General features: G+C 56.0%; 2 protein-coding genes across 2 annotated transcripts; one reads left to right on the top strand and one right to left on the bottom strand.

Moving 5' to 3' along the window:
• Positions 1-1,003: 1,003 nt before the first annotated feature.
• Positions 1,004-1,407, bottom strand: KRP23_9709 (uncharacterized protein; the record flags this gene model as incomplete). The annotated part of the gene is made up of 2 exons (XM_067895297.1): positions 1,004-1,279; positions 1,366-1,407. The coding sequence occupies 2 exons, from the start codon at positions 1,405-1,407 to the stop codon at positions 1,004-1,006; spliced, it is 318 nt and encodes a 105-aa protein (XP_067742898.1).
• Positions 1,408-14,301: 12,894 nt separating this feature from the next.
• Positions 14,302-15,987, top strand: KRP23_9710 (uncharacterized protein; the record flags this gene model as incomplete). Its single annotated transcript, XM_067895298.1, has 1 exon — positions 14,302-15,987. One exon carries the CDS (start codon positions 14,302-14,304, stop codon positions 15,985-15,987), a length of 1,686 nt encoding a protein of 561 aa, XP_067742899.1.
• Between the last annotated feature and the right edge of the window lie 133 nt (positions 15,988-16,120).

Below are 16,120 nucleotides of genomic sequence, written 5' to 3' on the forward strand. Positions count from 1 at the left end.
AGCCATGGAGTAGTACAAGGCCGAGAAATAGACCGACTTCGAGGTTACCTACCGAATCGCCCATGCTTTCCTTTCTTATCGGTTGTATAACAAAACCTCTATAATGTTATTATGTAGTCCAAGCCATCTCAACGCGGTAAACAACGCACGTTTAACCCTGCACTGCTAGAACCTGTTATCCGCAGCTTCATAAAGACGCAAAACAAACTCGTTTAGCCTGTGACAGCCAACAAAATCATCTTGGAGATTACAGCCAAGACGAATATCACCCTTGAACTGTGAACCATACACCTCTTCTAAACGAGCTCGATTTTCACTACATTGTTGATAAGAAAAGGCATGTTAGTGCTGATGGGGTTGGAAATGTGCTACCTATCTAGAGAAAAAACTTGCAAACCGGCGACCATGTCGATATGGTAAGTGTAACCCGCGCCTCACAGAGGTATTCCTCGACGAGTCATTCTGCAACGTAAACTACGTTTCGGGAAAGACGTGGGTTCTCGAAGACAGAATTCGCTACAACAAGAGCGGCAAAGGAGCGCGGTACGTTGTTTTTTTAAATTAAATAACGTGAGTTCAATTTTGCTAACTTTATTATTGCAAATTACTAAAACAATTTGTTAGTGCTTGTATAATTGCTGCAGGCTTTGTTTTTCGTCCGTAGGCGGACGGATGGAGGCTGGCTTTGTTAAGAATTCAATTAAATGCTGGAACTCCACGCTAAGGAAAAAAAAAGATGAGCTCGATGAGGACGTGGACTATCACGGCAACTTTGACACAGAGGCGGTGTCGGCTTTTTTTAGCTATGGGTCACAGCCTGAGTCACCATACAAAACTCAGGCTCTTTGTGACCTGTCAGCGATACATATGTTAGGAGGTTAGGGGAAAGGGTAACCAATCAAAAAGTGTGATATTGTGTGAAATCGTGTTACTGATGACACTACAAACGCTAAATCGTGTGAAAGTGTGTTACCTGCGCCGTGCGGCACGACTTCTTAGTGCGCTACTTGCCGGTCGTGCGGCGCGTCTTCTTCCCAGTCGCCGCCGCCTTCTTCCCCGTCGTTGCTGCCTTCTTGTCTTTCGCCGCTGCCTTCTTCGCTGGCGCCCTTGGTTTCTTCGCCGGGGTCTTCGCCCCGGAAGCCTTGGCCTTCGCCGGCGCGCGACGGCGCTTCTTTGACACCACATCTGCTGGCGCATCGTCGGCGTTAGCGGTCTCATCAGCTGGCGCCGCCGGGTGGCGGCCTCTGCGGCGACTGTGGTCTCGGCAGCAACGGGCTCCCTGGTGTCCATTCCTTCGCCATGCATCTCCCCTTCTTGCCCTTCGCCCTGGTGCTCTCCTTCGTCCCCCTCAAGGCTTGCGCCAACCTTCTGGGCGATCACGCGCAGCCACCGCTCTAGCCTGTCCATTCGGCTTTCTTCCACGCATGATTCGCTCTCGTTCTCTTGAACTTCTCCATACGCCGTATACAGAGACGAACTCCACACTCTGCCAGTACCTCGGAGGTGACTGCCGACGACGTGCGTCCTGAAGCTAGCATAGCGGAGGAGCTTGTTGCAGAGCCACTCCCTCCCGCTATCGGCGTTCGAGCACGGATAGATGCAGCGGAGAGTCTGGATAGCCTTCGTGGCTTGAGCGTGCGTCTTTGGCAACTTCCGAACTGAGGGGGAGAAGGTTACTTAACGCTTTTATGCTGCAAAATCACAAAAGATAATCAACCTGTGATTTCGAATTATTTGAAATGTTAAATACACCTAATTAATGTTATTTAGTGTAACACTGTAATTCAATGTGAGAACGTGATATAAGATGAAACAGTGTCACATGTTATACCGTGTCAAATACCGAGCTTGCTCCTGCCTTCTCAATCCTTTTTCTCATTGCGTCCAGCGTCAACTGCAGCCTCTGGCGCTTTTGCTCGAGTACTTGAGCAACCACTTCTGGTGGCACATGATCTCTGGCAGATACAAACTCAATGGCGTCATATAAAACCTTGCGCCGCTTGTAGTACTGGCGTTCCGCGTCACTCGATCTCCATTTCGCGCCACAACGCGACTCCAAATCCTGCACCGCCGGGCCACCAGCGACATCCCTCGTGTATTCCGCCCAAACATCAACCACAGAGCGCAAACCTCGGGCAAGATGATACACGGTCGGCGGCTCCGTCTGACGCTCGCTCGGCTGTTGATCTTGGTCAGATGCTAACACCAGCTGGAATCGGCTACCGACAAGCGAGCAAACTAGGGTATGCGTAGCACGAAGAGAGTCCTCAATAGCCGTCAGTCGGAGCCCAGTGCTGGTAAAGTTACTTTCCAAAACGTTTGTAAGAATTGGTAGAGCGGCACGTACGGTGGTGATCAAACCTGTATCCGATTCACTTTGTAGTCGCTGTAGCTGTTCTTTCGCAAAGGCTTGAAAAGCATCGGTAGAAAAGAGAGCATGCTGGAACAGGGGGTGCTTTGGGTACGCCTCTTGAAGAAGCACTGCGTCCTGAATCACCACATCTCGCAAATTCGATAGTAAACGGAGAAAGCCATGGCCTGCGATGTCGCAAATCTTTCCATTATCAAACTGAGGTTGCCATGTGTCAATCCAGGGGAACACCGAAGCTCGTAGAGTCTCTGGGATAGAGCACTCAGCACGCGGGAGAAAAAATTCCCCACCACCTGCATTAAAACCCGCTAAAGCCCTGACAACTTCACGAGGCAGAGTAGTCAGATAACAGCCCTCCATTTTTTCGTTGTTCCATCGACCACCTCTTCGGATACTGGCTTCGGATGCGCCCATAGCTTCGGCTATGATGCATGAGCTTGTTCTACGGATTTGGGTCACCTGTTATATCAACCAGAAACAGTGTTAATCAGTGTAAACAGTGTGATTCACATCGTGTGATTCCATGTGATTTATGGTGACCTGTGAATATATGTCACATGTTACATGTGAATCAATGTCACTTGTGAAAACGTGTGATCTGGTACCTTTTTGCTGTTGACGCCGCACGCCTTCAACGCTTTCTTCAGCCCACTAGCTTGGGCGCTATACGAGATCTCGCGGTCCTTGATCTTGCCATCAATTAGCTGGATGTTGTACCACGACGACCGCTCCTGAAGATCAGGGAACGCCTCCCCGAGCACATGAAACCGCCAGAAGAAATACACGGCCAACGCTCCAATCGGGCACACCATCACGTCGCGATGCCGGATGCAGCCTCCATACTCGATCCGGCCGAATTGGTTCATCTTGCCTTGATCCATCACGGCCAGGGCGGTCACGCATGTCGTTGGGCCCTCGTTCGGAAGCTCCATAGAGAAGAGGTCCGGCAACTGTAGCTTCCGTGTCGTCTCTCCTCGCGCCATTAGAGCGTGTCCAAACAGTAGATCGACGCGATCCCGAAGCCTGCGTTCCGATTTCTGTGCCATGAAGTACTCAGCAACGTTCTTCAACTGATCAATCGAGTAGGTGTCTTGAACAGTTCCCTTGCCACGGTCGTCGAACTTCTCGCGCTTGCGTTTGGCTCGTTCCGCTTGTGCGTCCGCAGATACTCAGAGAGAGCTTTTCCGCGTGGGTGGGGCACGGGTCCAACCCCTAACGACGGCTGCGTGCTGTACAGGTCAACCATCGCTTTGACGTACCCTTCCAGGCTCTCTGCGGAGAGGGGGACGACGTCTCCATTTTCCATGCGTCGTGAGCCTCGCGGACGCACCACCTCCTCCAGAAAAAGCAGAAGCTTTCCCTCCGTGACGATACTGCCGTCGACGAACGCTCGGGTTGCACACCAGCCCAGCCATTCTTGCTTCTTCGGCTCGTAGCTGCGCCTGGTGTTGTGCGCACGCCGCTGGAGGCTGTCCGCTACAACCTGCTGCACGACGCCTTGGACGGCGGCGTTGTTGGCGATCGCTCGTGTTGCGTTCTCCGCCATCGGCAAACCTTGGAATGAGTGGATGTCCGCCCCTCTCCCAGAACTGCCCTTTCCCAGATTTTATTTCGTGTTATTCACACACTTTCACAGGTGCTCATTAAGTGTGAAAATGTGTGATACGCTACAACATGGAATGACATGTGATTGATATTAACACGGTTTCACAATGTAACTTGTGCTAGTTGATATTATAAAAATAACCCTAACCGCAGTTGATACATTCTGTGTCTATCCTATTTATGCACAAAAACAGCCAGTGTCTGGGCGTGACTTTTGTGACTCCCAGTGACCTGGGTCACGACATGGCCGTCGACACAGAAAAGTTCGACCGGTGGTTTGAAAGATTGTGCGTGACTATGGCTTCTCAGCATGGATCCTGTAGAATTCACATGGATGAAGCTTCTTAGCACCAAATGAATAAAACCATGCGTTGGTATGCACGCGTGGCTGACAGCAAAAGGTATGAATATTTTGTTATTATTTGTTTTTATTAATCTTTAAATGATATATTTGTAGAGTGCAGTTTAGCCTCAGTGAAACGAAAGCTAGATTAATGGAGCGGATAACCCCGCTTAAAGAAAAGCCTGTGTACAAAGTTCAAGAGACTGCTTCGCGCTACGGACATACCCTCAGTATGTGCGGTCAAGTGTGTTGTATTGATTGAAATATGTTGTGCTTATTCTGCGATGTAATATATTACTGACTTATCGATACATGACTTGCAGATGACTCGCACTCTTCGTACTCCGGTCGTCTGCCAGAACCAGTAGGCCCTCCCCGATCGATCCTCGTTTTGTGGCATGTTCTCGGTGAACAACGCCTTGCAGAAGCGGGACTTCTTGACCAGGATTGCGATGCAGCAAATTCTTAAACAGCTCAAGGCCGAGCGACCCAAAGAGGACCATGGTATTGTACTCGACAAAAGTCATTGGACCAAAAGGTAGGCGCAGTTATTTCCATTTAGTTGTTAAAATCCTATATCGACATTTAGGTATAGGGTGTAACCGCATGTTTAGATTCTGAAAACGTGGTTAAAACAGGCCAATTCGCAGCAGTTTTGGTGCTATGAACGTTTTAAAAAAGACGCCTCGGATTCTGCGTTTGAACTGGTAAAGGGTTGATCTTCAGGGGTGCCTTTGATTGGAGTTGCTCATAAGCATGTGTACTTTTCAGAAAAGGACAATGGGTGACCAGCGTTGGTCAATAAATCCCCGCATTGGAACAGACTGAATGTAATGAGACAGGTCACTATGTATTCCCAGAGGTACATGTATTAAAGATGATCTGCTAGCGTCATCAGCCGAGCTTCTGTGTCTTCACGCCTTCGTTCGATGTACATATTCTCGAAGCCTTGCGCATGACGGTAGGCGTATATCCGATCCTCTCGCGTGATAGCGTCAAGGCCGTGGAGCACCTTGTCGACCGCGTCGTTCGCATTTTTGGGGGGGTCCATTGCGATTCTGCCCTTGACCGTAGCCCAGATGAGCTCGATCGGCTGCAGCTCTGAGTGATACGGTGGGGTATACAGCAGGTTCTTTTTCAGAAAACAGGCACGAATGCCTGAATCCTGGTTAGGCTACGGAGCCATACACAAACCTCAGTGAACGTGTGCAGCACAGGAGGCTGTCTCGACCTCCTCATCTATAGCAAAAGCAACAAAACAATATACTTACTGTTGTTAGGCAGGGCAAATAGCTGAATGAGCTACTTGAAAAAGGCTTGGACTCCTAGCATAAAGCTACATGCGAAACAAACAAGGTGGTGAGTTGCAGTAGACCTAGACAACCCATCTCATAAGAGGCTACATCCCATAAAAGCAACAGCCAAAAGAGCAACACAATCGCAAACATACTGCAGGAACATTCTTACAACAACCGTCAACAATGTACCAAATAACATGTCGCATTAAAGTATCGAAATTGCATACAAAAAATGCTGTGTTCAGGGTCAAGGTGCCCTCGATAAACGAAAAAGGCAGCGTTTCACCTCGTTGAGACGGTGGCGCGGTCATCCGCTCTAGCCACCACTACTGCCTATCTTCTACTCTTTGCGATTGGGAACTTCTCAGCGGAAAGACAAAACAGTGCAAGCACCATCCCTCGCAAAAGAGGCTGTTGGGGATATGTGAGGGACTTTTCCATATTCCGTGTACTTCACATAAACCTCTTATAGAGCTTGATATGATATTTACCTAATCATACATGTGTGTTCTCTACGTAATGTATTCATTCCGTTCTTTGAATGAAGACCAGACTCCACTACATCTCAACACTTTAATATCTCAATCACAACTCAATTTACCCTGTCTTACAGAAGTTCCCTCGCCTCCACTCCTCCTCTTCCGACGACCTTGATAAATGCAGTCCTCGATTCCTTGAGCATCCATGTCCAGTGCCTGACCGTAGGGCAAGCATGTGCTCATCCCATTACTTAAAGCTGCGTCATCAAAGTTTGATGGCGCAGGTTCAGGTTGCCCAACGCCATGTGCCGCACTTCTATTACATGCTACGTTCCGATACATCATCCAGGCGGCACGGCTCCCACTTGCTCATGGCATCGCGGATTGCGACGCTATCCACAGATTCCATTGCTCCTGTGTGTTACAGATCCATCTTTAATTCTCCACTCACCTTGCAGTTCACGTACGGAAACATCGAATTGTCTCCACTGAGGTTCTCCTGCGAGCCATTGTCCAGAACCCACTCAATCTCATCTGACTGCAAGTCTAGTGCCGGGAGAAGGGGGCTTCACTGCCAGTGTCAACTTCACGTGACTATCATCGTTGGTTTCAGCTGGCTCGCCTTCCTGGTAAAGAACACACTGGCCGTTGCGCTGCTCGTGCGAATCCGACTGGAGCAGGAGCTCTTCTTGCTAAAGTTGCATTTGTACTTGCTCTGCTCTGTGTGTAACGGGCTAATACAAACCCGTTACCGACGTACACTGTAGCGCAGGAAACAGGGGAAAAGTAACTCTGAGATTCATTGTTATCAAGGCGCTCTCGTGCCGAGAGCGCCGTGTCCACCCAACCAGCGGAGAGTGCTGATTGGCCGTCGCACACACGCGATGGCAACCATGTGACGGAAGCCCGTCACATCACTCCCCACTCAAGGTGAGAGCAACACGGATCTTGAAGCTCATTTGCAGACTTGTTAAAGAAGGAGAGAAGTGGAAAGGACTCGGGACCCGAGGCCGAGTCGGACCGGCTCACGACATACGAGGAGGTGCTGGAGCAGTGGGCGCTGAACGACTGCAGCGCCGTGGTCATCTCGCCGGGCGACGACGCGATGAAGGCGCTGTTCCGGCGGTGGCGGGCGACGTGCAGCAAGCCTGTCACGGTGACCGGCACCGTGACCCCGCAGTCGTTGGACCGCGCTTGGACGTCGTTCGTCAGCCGGTGGAACACTGAAGGGCCGGAGGCGTTCCAGCAAAAGCTCATGCGGCGCGAGGAGCAGCACTCGCGCCTCTCCGTGCAAGCGTTGGCGAGCCAAATCTGTGAACTGTCTTGGGATGCTGACCGGGAGTGCTGCTTCGCGCACTACCGACTTGGGTGTCCGGGCTGTCGCGGGTACTCCATAGTGCGGCCAAGTGCCGCCGACTGGGAGCGTATCACCAATTCCACCCCCCTCTCCGAAACCGAGCGCAAGCTGATGGGGCTGTACCAGCGCGCGCTGCATGAAGCTAGGCGCGACGAGGAGTCGTGCCCGGTAGGAGGCTTGCCTCGTATGCCTCCACACAGTCCGGGACGTCCGCGAGCAACACCGCTCGCGGCTCCCAGCTATTATCCATCGGCCCAAGCCAGCGAACGAGGTATCGCCGATGCAGTGGGATGGGACCGGCGTGGGCGTGAGTACCACGACCCGTACGCGCACGCTGCGGAACGGCACGACGACTATCGTCGTGCCTCAAGATCGCTTCCACGATGTGACGTTCGTGGCCCGCGCTATCCACCAGAGGCGCAGGGCCGTCACGCCGGAATCGGGCAGCGTGACCATCGGGAGGATGCGGAGGAGGAGCAACGACGTCGTCGCGCTGCTGTGCGACAGCAGCAGCGCCAGGAACCGGACCGACAGCAGCACGGGGGTTGGCAGCGAGGTCAGCAGCAGCGTTGGGACCGGCTGCTGCGTCTGGAGCGCGAGATGGCTGCACTGCGGGACGAGCTGACTGGGACTCCGCGTGATCCGCTGCAGCACCTTGGTCGACGGGACCGTGAAGGCGACTGGGGCGCTGGCTGGAACCAGCGTCGCTGGGGATGACTGCGGGGTGATAACGCCGAATGTGGCCGACGTAGAAGGTAGGATGCAGGCGGATAGCAGACGGTAGTTGAAGAGTATAAGCATCGCCTAAAACCTTCGTAACCTTGAACGGGCCAATAAATCGTGACGCGAACTTGTTCGCGCCCAGATTCGTAATAGCAGCGGCTTGAATACCCGTCGTAGAGAGCAATACACGGTCGCCCACGGCGAACGTCTCCAGATGTCGCCGCCCTCGTCGATCGGCATATTCCTTTTGGCGGTCTACCGCCGCCGCGATGGTGTCGCGTACATAACGCACAACCGAATCGCGTTTTTGATGGAAGTCACGGACAGCCGCAGTGTCTTGAGGCTGCGGAGCTGGGAGCGGATCAAAGTTGGCGGGAATCGGCGCAGCGGGTGCCGCAGCGTCTTGCGCGTCTTGATACTCGATGGCCCAACGTGGCCTCGGGTCAATCAATGTGCGTGAAGTCCAAGCTGCGATGTCCGAAGGTACTGCCCTTCTGGCGGCACGTGTACGTGAAGCTCGTTCGGGGTTGGCGTGTGGGCCCTCGTGTGCCGCCCGCGTGGCGGCACGTGTGCGCGTTCCGACTGCTGGAGTGTTGGAACCTTGGCGAGTGGTGACGCTATGTAACAGCGCGGAGGCAACATCGGGAGTGGGACCACGACGCTCTGCACAGTCGTGGTCAGGGACAGCAGCAACATCTTCGTCCGGATCCAGCGACGCGGGAGCGACCGCGTCGTCATCACCACGGCCAACCGGAGTCTCAGAACGCGCCACACCAAGGAGGGCAGGTGTCTGCCGAAGTTGACGAAGAACGGGGTAAGCCCGGTCGAGGCGTGGACAGCGTTATTGAGGGCGAATTCGACCATGGGCAGGAAGGTACTCCACGACTGGAACGACGTAGCGAAGCTGCGTAGTACGTCTTCAACAACACGGTTGGCGCGCTCAGTTTGGCCGTCTGTCTCCGGATGCGACGCGGTGGACATGCTCAACCGCGTCCCCAGCAACTGGAAAAGTTGGCGCCAGAAAGCAGACGTGAAGCGAGGGTCGCGATCCGATACGATGGAGGATGGAAGGCCGTGGTGGCGGTACACCGCGTCCACGAAGATCGCGGCGGTTTGCTTCGCCGTGATACTGGCAGCAACGGGAGCAAGATGGAGCATCTTGCTGAACCGATCAACGATGACAAGCACGCCAGTGCGCCCTTGAGTGTCTCGGGGCAGCCCAAAGACGAAGTCCATGCTGACAGACGCCCACGCGTCTGTGGCGACTGAGAGAGGTCGAAGCGGAGCCTGCTTGGACGGATTTGGCTTCACGCGTTGGCACGCTTCGCAGGAGCGTACCCATTTCCGGATCCACTTGTACATATGCGGCCAGTAGAAGTCTCTGGAGAGCGACGCGAATGTTTTCTCGCGTCCGAGGTGGCCTCCGCTCGGCGTGTCGTGGAACTCGTGGATCAGACGAGCTCGGAGATCGTCGTCAAGAGGAACAACGATGCGCGGGGGGTCTTCACGATCGACACAGTACGTGAGCAACTCGCCGTCCAGTGAGTAGCGGTCGACGTGGGAGCGGCTGCGTGGAGACAGCTTGTGCTTCCCCGCGTCAGTGGGATCACGCAGGAACTTGATGAGCTCCGAGCAGACCGGATCTGCCTTGTATGCGTTGGTGATCAAGTCACGGACCGGACTGGTCGCTGCAACTTCGACAGCAGCGACTCCTTCAGCAACACACACAGCGCAATCATCGTCATCCTCGTCGCCAACCGCGTGGCGGCCCGACTGCACGTAGTCTGGCCGACGCGAGAGCGCGTCGGCGAGGATGTTGGTCTTGCCTGGCTTGTAGTGGACGACGAAGTTGTACTCGGAGAATAGCGAGAGCCAGCGCGCCATGCGCTGGGACAGATGAGGGCTCTTCGTCGCTGTTCTCAGCGACGCGTGGTCGGTGTAGATCGCGAAGGTCTGCTCGCCGAGGAGATATACGCGGAACTTGATGAGGGCGTACCGCATGGCCAGCAGCTCCTTATCATGGACCGGATAATTCCGCTCCGCCGGCTTCAGCTGACGCGACTGGTAACTGATGACCCGCTCACGCCCCTCGTCATCGAACTGCATCAAGGTGCAACCGATCGCGAAGTCGCTCGCGTCACACACGACATGGAAAGGCTTCGAGTGATCTGGAAGCATGAGTACGGGCGCGGTGGACAAGCTCGTCTTCACCGCGTCAAAAGCCGTCTGGTGCTCAAGACGCCACGACCACGCGGCGTCTGCCTTCAGAAGCTGCGACAACGGACGGATCGTTGCCGCGAAGTTCTTCGAGTAGTGGTGGAGGTATGTCGCGAGACCAAGCCACTGCCGGAGCTGCTTCTGATCCTGAGGCACGGGCCAAGCGCAGATGGCTGCAATCTTCTCCGGGTCAGCACGGACACCTTCCGTGCTGACGTATCTCCCGAGCACTGGGATCTCGGGAGCGCAGAAGATGCACTTCTTCAAGTTGGCGTACAGCTGGTTCTCCCTCATCACTTCGAACACCTGCCGCAGGTGTTGAAGGTGCATCTCGACGTCCGTCATGCCGCCCGCGGCACGGCTGTGAATGAAGATGTCGTCGAAGTAGCTGGGCGCAAAGTCTCGGTACGGCCGGAGCAGATTTGACACCATGCGATTGAAGGTGGCAGGGGCGTTCTTGAGACCCTGCGGCATCACGAGCCATTCCCAGAGCATTCCACTGGGCGTGCTGACGACAGTCAACGGCACGTCGGCTTCGCGCATCAAGATTTAGTAGAAGCCATCCATCAAGTCGATGGCGCTGAACTTGGTGCTGCCGGACATGGTGTCGAGCACCATGTCTTTCCTCGGAATCGGCGTCTGCGCCGGGATGGTGGCGTCGTTGAGCTTGTTGAAGGCGTGGACGATCCGCCATCCGCCGGTGGCTTTCTTCACGCAGAACGTTGGGCTGGAATGCGGGGACAGACTCTCACGGACGTGGCCGGCTTGCCGGCGACCTTCGAAGAAGGCGTCGATCGCTTCGACTTGATCACGAGGAAGCGGTCACTGCCGCGTCACACAGTACTTCGCGCCTGGCACGATGTCGATCTCGTGCCGAACTCCACGATCTGGTGGAAGGGCGGCTGGAACCTTGTCCGGAAAGATGTCGCTGAACTCTCGTACGAGAGGAGCGACTGGGTTGCCGGCGGCCTCTAGAGCCGGCAACGACTGGGCAGCGTATCGCGCTGCGCGAGCGTTCTTCGGCTCAGCTCCTTTCGGACGTGTGTGAGCGTCGGACGTGGAGACCGATGCGTGGGCCTTGACGGCTGCGATGGATGCAGCGTCTTCGGCGACGATCATACACACTTGTCCGATCTCGCCCATCTTCAAGTCGCGGAGGAAATGTTTCCACGAAAGACCAGGCAGCCGGGTGATCTCGGCGGCGTCGCATGGGGGACGTGCGACCTCGACATTGCACGCACGCGGAGACTCGTCCGCGTTGTTCCCCACCAGGACTGAGATCACGTCGGGCTCAGGCTCGACTGGATCTGGCGACAGCGCACGAGGTCGTCTCGGGTTATGACGACCGCGACGACGAACCGGGCGTGGAGTGTCTTCCACAGCGGACGGTGAGAACCCTTGCTCGATCACGTCCGCAGACTCGGAGTGCCGGAACTCATCATCGGCACCAAGACGCGGAGCCAGTTGTTCGGCCGCGTCAACTTCTTCGGGGAGCTCCCGCTCGACCACCCGCGGGAACCCGTGCTCGACCGCAAGTGGGAGACCACGCTCAACCACGTCATCATCTTCTCTGGGGGAGAGCCACTGCTCATCCGGGCGTGGGAACACATGCTCGACCACGTCATCATCGTCATCCTCTTCCGAGAACCGCTGCTCATCGGGACGTGGGAACCCATGCTCGACCACGTCGGACGCGTCCTGAGACTCCTGCTCAGGACCGGCGCAGGTTGCGTATTCGCATACGGCACATGAAGGGCCATCGCTCTCTTCAGGTGCAGCATGGGTCATGGAGTCGGGGTCCATGACTGTAACATGCGGCCATTGGGTGGGCGTTCCGCACAGGAACGCTTCGACGGCATTCACGTCGATGTCGCGGGGGCGGACTGTACCAGCGAGCCAATCGATGGCAGGTTGGTGGCGAGCGAGCCACGGGATTCCGAAGACGCAGTCGAAGGAGCCACTCAGCTCGATCACCAAGAACTCCTCCGAGCTGCGGAACCCGTCAAACTCGTACGCGAAGGTGGCAGATCGCCGTGGCGTACGCCGCGGCTTCCCGTCAGCATACTTCACGATCATCTCACCGCCGCTCTCACGGACGCTCATGTCCGCCGGCAATGCCGACAAACTCGCGGCGCGAACAAAGTTGTTCGTCGCGCCGGAATCCAGCAGGGCACGTATTGGGCGCTGTGCGCCTTCAACGTGGAGACTGAGCACGATCAGTCTCGAGTCACTGCCAGATGTGGTGGCTGATAGGCGTGCATGAAGCACGGGAGGGCTAGGAGGAGGTTCTGCCACCAGAGAACCATCGCTCCGTACACACCCAGTAGGGCGCCCCGCACCTACTGGTCGTCGCCGTTTTTTGGAGCGGCGACGTCGTTCACAGTCGTGGCGCTCGCCACCATGGGCGACGGAGCACGACACACCGCCGCGCGATGACCAGGTTTGCCACAGCGAAAACACTTCATAGGACGCGACCCACGAGTGGAGGATTAGCGTGAAGGCGACGTCGGCTCCCGACGTCCGCGATAGGACTGGATAGCATCCACCTCCATGGGTTCGGGCTCTGGGTCATGGACAAGAGGCCGAGAGACATCGAAAGCTTGCGATGCCGACACACTATAGTCTTCACGCAACGCAATAGTGAAGGCTTCCTCCAGCGTCGACGGCGTCTTGCGGGTCAAGTAGAAGCGCTGGTAGCCAGCGTTCATACCGGAGACAAAGACGTGGACTTGTGTGGTTATGTCGACTGGCTGCGTCGTGATGCACGAGGCGAGATGGCGCGCGCGTTGAATGTACTCGAGCATGGACAGACCTCCCTGCTTTAGCGAAAGGAATGCTGACCGTTGGACACTTTCATCTTGGGGCGGCTCGAACGCGAGTCGCAGGTCAGCTTGCATAGCTGCCATCGTCGGGAAGCAGGAGGCGTTGGCCACGAGTCGGCCGAGTGCCCACTCCTTCGGCTTCACGGATAACTTGGAAAGCAGGAAGCGCGTGCGCGCGAGCTCGGTAGACAATTGCCGAGCTTCGATCGCTATGTCCACATCGCAGAACCAACGGTTCAGGTGAAGGCGGGTCTTGCCTTCGCCGCTGTATGTGGAGACATCGAGCTTGACGATGTCGTGGACGGCGTGGGAGTCGTCGCTCGCCGACGGAGGTCGGTGAGCTCACGCGCCATGAACTCCTGGGCGGCCAGGCGTTGTTGTTCTTCCGTGCCGGCCGTCAATAGTGTCCTAATGACGCCGTCACCTGACACTGCGGCTAGCCTGTGCAGTGCCTCCCACTCGAACAGCGACAGGTGAGGAAAGCTGGCGTGCTCGAGCGACACCCCGGTCGCCCCGCTGAGGGTGGACGCGTCGCTCATGGACGTGTCGTTCATCTTGGTCGTTGGACGGATCACAAAGTGCTACCAGGTGTAACGGGCTAATACAAACCCGTTACCGACGTACACTGTAGCGCAGGAAACAGGGGAAAAGTAACTCTGAGATTCATTGTTATCAAGGCGCTCTCGTGCCGAGAGCGCCGTGTCCACCCAACCAGCGGAGAGTGCTGATTGGCCGTCGCACACACGCGATGGCAACCATGTGACGGAAGCCCGTCACACTGTGGCTGCTCTCCAGAGAATTCGTCTGGCGAGTGTCCGTCATACCACATTCGTTGCTGTTGCCATGATGATCAGGGTAGAATTGTCACGGCACTCGGTTTGCTCGGGATTCTCCCGTGGGGCGTATGACCACCATCAGCACTCCGTGCGTCTTGTAGCCTCTTCATCCATCCTCACAAACTTTTGTAACAGGGGTTATAATGCAAAGAACCCAATTTATAGAAATGGGTTATAATAAAAAGACCAATTGCTCCTTCCCGCAACACCCAAATTTGCCATTTACAGCATCAGAGCCCAAGAGCTGACGATGCGGGAGCGCGTGGGCAGCGGCGGGTCGCGCACGTCCGACATGGACGACCTGGAGGACGTGCTGGAGGTGCGCATGACCGGCGGCAGCAATGGCAGCAGTAAAATGCTCCTGCCCCTGGTCTCCTCGCGCTTCCAGAGCGCGGACGACGACGACAACGACAAGCAGGGGAAGAAGCGGAGGCGGCGCGACTGGATCAAGCGGCTGCGCGGCGCGACGCTCTCATGTCTGCTGCAGAGACCCGGTGGCGCGCGCTCGGTCTGGAAGTGCGCGCTGCTGCTGGGGCTCCTGGCTGTACTGGTGATCGGCGGCTCGACGCTCATGGCGCTGGAGGTCGTGGGCCGCCTGCGCTTCAGCGGGTACTTCGTACCGCCGCGCGCGCACAACGGACAGTTGGGCTTTTACCACGAGATGGACGTGGACATGCAGACGCTCAAGGACACCACAGGACGCCCAGACGGGAAGCTCTTCCCGGCCTCGGCGCTGAACCCGAGAGAGGTGAAGGCCTGGGTTGCGGAGCGCAGGAAACGCACCAATGGACGCAAGTTCCTCGTGGGCTGTACGTCGCACTGGAAAGGCTACGTGTTGCGGTCGTTCTTGTCGCTCTTTGAGGAGCTCAAAGGCGACCACGGGTGGGAGGACCTCGACACGTCCAAGAACCCCATGAAGGTCATTTACGACCTGGACCGCAAGCGCGCGCCGAGCGCCATGATCTTCTGCTTAAACTCGTTCTACTACCCGATGGCGTTGCTACAAGAGTACAATGCGTACTTCCACGAACTGCGGGCGCTGGGCACAATCGTCGCGGTTTGGAACGACGACCTGCACTACTACGACCAGTTCAACCCCATGACGCTGCGGGACGAAATTCTCACGAAGGTCGACGTTCTCGTGGGCACGTACACGTACTTCATGGACGACTACTTTGCTCAGGTCATTGACACTGTGAACGAGCGCGATTTGCCTCTGACGCTCTGGCTGCCGCACTCGTCCGGCCCGGACTTTGTGAACGCTACGTTCAACGAGTACCCGATCAACAAGATCGTCCTTTCGGGCAAGCTTGGCTCCAACTGGTACCCGCTGCGCCACTGGCTGGGCATTTACCAGCAGGACCATCGGGACATCATGGACGTGTATCAGCATTCCGGTTATTACGTAGCTGACAACCAGTCGGCCATTTACGCGTCGTACCTGCGCTCGTACCGCACAGGCATCACCACGACGCTTATCTTCCAGTACGTCATTGCCAAGATTTTCGAGATCCCTTCCACGGGCGCGCTGCTGGCCGTGAACCGCGACGTGGCACCGCTGCTCGCTGCGTTGGGGATGAACGAGGGCGAGCACTACGTGGGCTTCGATCGGCGCGACCCGGAGGCGCTCATTTGGTGGGCAAACGAGCCGAGCAATTGGCCAGAGATCGACCGCATCCGTCTCGCTGGCATGGAGATCGTGCGGGAGCAGCACCTGGTGACAAACCGCGTGCAGGCGCTGGACCTGTTCATGATGGAGGGCGAAGTCGTGTACCAGAACCCGCCGGCGCTGCGTCTTACGAGTCCGTGCCCGTCCAGGGCGCTGCCGGACGAGAGCGAGTGCCAGACGCGCTTCGACCGCGAGTCGTTCTACAAGTGCGACCGCTGGTTCTGCGGCGCGCACTCGATTCTGCCGCTCTGGGGACTGAGCAGATAGACGCAGATAAACAGTATAAATTCTACACTTCAACTGCAGGACGAATTGCTCGTGGTACTGCGGCCAGTTCCTGCTTTAATACCGACTGCAGTCCGACGATGACTCGTTGAAGGTTGGTGTGTCACTCTACATC

This window comes from Phytophthora ramorum (assembly GCF_020800215.1).
Source record: "Phytophthora ramorum isolate Pr-102 chromosome Unknown Phyram_PR-102_s0008, whole genome shotgun sequence".
In the NCBI taxonomy this organism is placed as follows: Eukaryota; Oomycota; class Peronosporomycetes; order Peronosporales; family Peronosporaceae; genus Phytophthora; species Phytophthora ramorum.